The 4,757-nt window shown below is 35.5% G+C and overlaps 1 protein-coding gene across 3 annotated transcripts; it reads left to right on the top strand.

Moving 5' to 3' along the window:
- LOC107031984 (uncharacterized protein At4g38062-like) lies at positions 1-3,696 on the top strand. Of its 3 annotated transcripts, none has more exons than XM_015233519.2 (2): positions 1-112; positions 780-3,696. In XM_015233519.2, exon 2 carries the CDS (start codon positions 887-889, stop codon positions 3,452-3,454), a length of 2,568 nt encoding a protein of 855 aa, XP_015089005.1. In that variant the 5' UTR covers positions 1-112; positions 780-886; the 3' UTR covers positions 3,455-3,696. The 3 variants fall into 3 exon arrangements, with proteins under 3 accessions (XP_015089005.1, XP_015089007.1, XP_015089008.1); XM_015233521.2 differs by having other exon boundaries at positions 784-3,696; XM_015233522.2 differs by having other exon boundaries at positions 855-3,696.
- The last annotated feature ends 1,061 nt before the right edge of the window (positions 3,697-4,757 follow it).

Consider the following 4,757-nt stretch of genomic DNA (forward strand, 5'->3'; position numbering starts at 1 on the left):
CAAAGCCCCTCTATTTCCAGATCTCCCTCAGTGAGAAAGCCCTAATAATTTGATTGAGACAGGACAGCCGATTCTACTGCTGAATTCAACTGTTATTTGTTTCCGATTAAAGGTAACGCTTCGTTTTGTGTCAATTAGTTAATAATGGAATCATTTATCTGTGGAATTCTACATTATCATGCCGTAATTGTTGTAGAAATGCCTTGTTGTTCTCTGTATCTTCAATTTTATGTCCACCCTTTTTCTTCATTTGGTCGATTGATTTGTTGAATTTTAACTAAACCTCAACAATTTCTTGATTCTGCTATCTTTTTTCCTACTCAATTTGGTTGTCTAGCAAAAAATGAAAAAAAGGGGGTGAAATCAGGGGAAAAGGATGACGAAATGGTTGATTTGGTCAATTAATTCGTGAGTGTCCTGTAAAATTTTGTTAAACCTGAAGATTTTTATTATTGTGCAATTTTTCTTTCGTGATCCATATGGTAGTAGTGTAAGGGGAGTGATTATACAGACAATCCCGCGTATTCCACAGCTTTTGAAAGGGAAGTAATGTTGAATAACATTCATATTGTTGACTCCAGTTAGACAGATGGAGAATAGGATGAATAGATATGTCTTTGTTCGTCTATTGCTTGTTTAATTTGTAATTTACGCGTTAACGGTTCTCCAAGCCCTTGCTTCAGTTAAGAATTCTTTTGTCTGTGATTGATAATTCCCCGATTGAAGAGTGTTCAATGATGGTAAAATAGCTTTTTTTTTTTGTATCCTTTCACCTTAAGTAAGGTGAAGGTAAAACAATACAGAATTTATGGAGCTCAAGTGATTAAGTGTAAACTGCTGTGTTTGCATATCAGAAGGGTAATCATCAACATAAAAGGTTACACGGATGGACAAAGTTTATGAGGAGCTAGATGTTGTTAAAGGTGAGGTGGAAAAGCTCAGAGAAGAATGCCGGACCAAAACAGAGATGACGGAGAGTTTGAGGAAAGCTCACATTGATCAATTATCAAAACTTCAAGAAGCTAAGTTGGAGATCGATAGACAGGCAAATGAACTATTTGTTAAATCTGAGGAAATATTTGAGATCAAGAAACTCTACGATGACATCAAGTCCAATTTACATGAGAAAGAGTCATGTGTCCAGAATCTTAGCTCTGCTCATGAGAAGCTGCAACTAGATTATGGGAAGAAAATTGGGAAGTTGGAAGTACAAAACAAGGATTTGGTGTTGGCTCTGGATGAAGCAACATCCAAATTTCAAGATTTAGAAATGCAGATTTCCGCAAGTAATAAAGAAATCAATGCTCTTAAGCAAATCATGTCAGTTAGGCAGGAAATATATGTTGAATCAGAGCTAAAAACAAGGGCATCCAAAGATCTGAAAGATGGAGACGCCATTATCCAAAAACTTGATGAAGAAAATAGGATTGCAAAAGATCAGTTGAAGTGGAAGAGTGAACAGTTCAAACACCTTGAAGAAGCTCACAAAAGAAACCATGATCAGTTTAAAACCAGTAAGGTGGAGTGGGTCCGGGAAAAGTCAGCAATGCTTGAAGAGATCTCTTCATTGCAAGCAAGATTGGATTCTCAGACTCAAATCTCAGAAGACCTCCAAAGCCAATTAAGCATGAGTAACCAAGCTTTAGCTCATCGAGAAAGCAGAAGAAAAATTCTGGAAATTGAACTTTCTGAGTTTAGATCACGATTCCATGATATCTCTTTAGAGTGCCACGAAGCAAACTCAAAGCTTGAGAACTTGACCATCAAGAGGGATGAAGAAATTGGAGAGTTAAGAAACATACTCCAAACGAAAGAAGCACTGTTCAAGGATACAAAATGCAAAAATTTACAGCTTGAACAGGAAAATCAAGATTTACGAAGATCTCTCAAAGAGCTTCAAGAGTCTCAACTCCAGGGTACTGCCACTTCTGTACTTAAGAAACTGCAAAGCAATTACCAGTATTTGAAGCAATTACACAAGAAATGTTCCTTAAACCTCAAAGAAAAGGAAGTTGAATGGAGCTCTCAGATAAGAAAAGTGGCAGAAGATATGAAAAGGTGCATGTCTGAGTTAAACGGTAAAGAAAAACACATAGATGAGCTAGAAAAGGAGCTGGAAGATTGCCGTGATGCATGTGATGTTCTTACTGGAGAGATATCTGTGTTAATCTTGGTTTTGAAATCAGAATTTCATACTGGTCGCAAGGAGCTCTCTAGAGCCAACGCGGAACAAGAGCCAAATAGCAAAAGTTTGGTACATCAAAAGAGTGAACAAGCAACCGTTTTAGAGGCACAACTGATTGAGTACAAAAAGATGCTTGAAGAGTCATCTGATTGCCAAGTTCAACTCAGGGAGCAGGTGTTGAAATTGGGTAATGCTCTCAAAGATGCTTCTGCTGCTTCAGAAGAAGCTAAAGATGACCTGGCCAAAGCAAGGGAAGAAGTCAAAGAAAGCAAACTTGAACTAGAGAAGTGGAAAGCTGAAGCAGGAAATCTTAAAGACTACCTTGAAGGGAACCAATTTTCCCAAAAGCAAGAGAAGGAGATCTTACTTGGGATTTTAAAGGAGGGAGAAGCCAAAATTAATGAGCTACAGCAACAGATTACAGAAGCAGAGTTGAAGATTGTTGAAAGAACAGAGGCAGCGAATGATTTAAATCAGGAGAAGCGACAATACTATCAAATTGCAGAAGACAAGGATAACACCATAGAAATTCTTCAAACTAAGATTTCTTGCTTGGAGCAAAAGTTGGCTGATAAAGACCTTCAGAATGAGCAAATACAATCAGATGTGCGGAAGGCTTTTGATCAGGAGAAGGAGAACATCTTGCTGAATCTGAAAGAGAAAGACAGGAAAATACAAGATATTCTCAAACAGGCCAAAGATTTAGAGGAAGATATGACATGTAAAGAAGTTGCTTTTACAGCTTTGATTACTGCTGAGGGTTTAAAATTACTTGAGATTAAAGAGAAAAACAAGGTGATTGCCGAGTTAGAGCTGAAATTGGGTGATACACATCAGAAATTGGAAGTCTTAAATAAATCTTTGTCTGATTCAAGACAGACCAAGGAGCAGCTGGAAATATTGTTGCAAGAAAGTAAAAAGGAATCGGAAGAGCTAAACACTCATTTTGGCAATGAACGGATGCACTTGGAGGCCCGAATTCAGGAGCTTGAGTCCCACAAAAATGATGTGCTTGAAGAAAATAAGAAATTCTTTGTAGGTAGGGAGGAATTACTAGTACAAATGCAAGGAATACATGGAAGAATGAGTGAATTATGCTGTGAAGATGTTGAACTTGTAAGACATTTGGATAAAATATTGGAGAACCCCGAGGAAGAGAATGAGCATCAACATAGTAATTTAGGGAGAGGCCACCATTCTAGAACTCCCTTTTCAACTGCCAAAATAGGAACTGATGAAAGAACTCCATTGGTAGAGCTCAACTGTTAGGCTGATTGTTTAACTGGGAGCAATTCTATACTCCAAACATAAACTTCTTTAGAGTTTTCCAAGATCTGCACTCTGGCTGGCAATCTGTTACTGACAGGATTTTTGATCTTTTTGTATTTTGTTGTATGGGTGGTTGTTTTACAATGTTCATCCCAATGTAATCAGTGATTCTCCATTTGCTGCCAAAACAAATAGAGAAAATAGTCAAATGCGCTCTTAATCTATTATCGGATTTTTAACTACATGAACTTTACGGGTCCTAATACCCCTTGTACATTTCAAAAATGGAATATATAGCCCCCTAAAGGTCACAATCAGATTTGTGTTAGAAAGTTAATACACCACGTCATACAAATTATTTTTTCATAAAAAGAGTATTATCTCTTTCTTATCTTTTATATTTGTTTCAATCTCTTTCCATCCCCTTTCTTCTTTTTTTTCTTTTCGCCATGAAGAGAAAATTTCAAGTTTTATTTATGGTAGTTTTAAGCTTACATTTATGGGATGTACAATTATGAAATTTTAAATTTTATTATTAAAAGGTAAAGTTATAAGCCTTTGATAATCTTTCATTTTTTGCAATTGAATAATCTTTTTTCCACCATTTCATCTTCTTGCAAACATCAAAAGTTTATCAATTTTGAAAGGTAAAGTGTAGCGGGATTTTTTTTCTAACTGTTTTATCCACTATTGATTGATACTCAAGTTATTTTCATGGATGAATTTGTTGAATTCTTCAAATTGAGGTAATGACTTCACAACAATGGATATTTTCATTTCTCTTTTCCAAATTACAAATGTGTTTCATTGACAACCCAAAATTCATTACTAGGGCACCAAAAAATCAAGATAAGAATTTGCTAACCCAATTGGCTGTGTGGTTAGGCATGATGATTATCAATTTTAATAATATTAATAAAGAGTTGATATTCAAAATTTCCTAATTTCATATTTTCATGCACAAATTGAATAAAAAAAGATTCTAGAATCAAGAAGAAGAATAAAATTTCATGGTGAATCCAAGCTTAGAGAAGGTGAGTGATGGAAAGATTTGGTTTATGTTGTTGTGAAGAAGAAAGGAAATAAATAAGAAAAAAGAATAATTAAAAACAAATTTATGAAAAATAAAATTTTATTATTTGTTTTGGTCCTCACTCTCTTTGAGAGTGAAATACACAGACTGTGCCACATAAACGTTTAGGGAGTAAATCAGTTTTAAACAATTTAGGTGGATAATAGGACACTCGTAAACTTGAAGTGTGTTGTAGAGATTTCAAATATAGTTTAGGAGGGGTTTTAGACC

The sequence above is a fragment of the Solanum pennellii genome, chromosome 10, assembly GCF_001406875.1.
Source record: "Solanum pennellii chromosome 10, SPENNV200".
Classification (NCBI taxonomy): Eukaryota; Viridiplantae; Streptophyta; class Magnoliopsida; order Solanales; family Solanaceae; genus Solanum; species Solanum pennellii.

What these genes read in the sequence shown, in the direction of transcription:
- LOC107031984 (XM_015233519.2), top strand. Translation starts at nt 887, where the DNA reads ATGGACAAAGTTTATGAGGAGCTAGATGTTGTTAAAGGTGAGGTGGAA.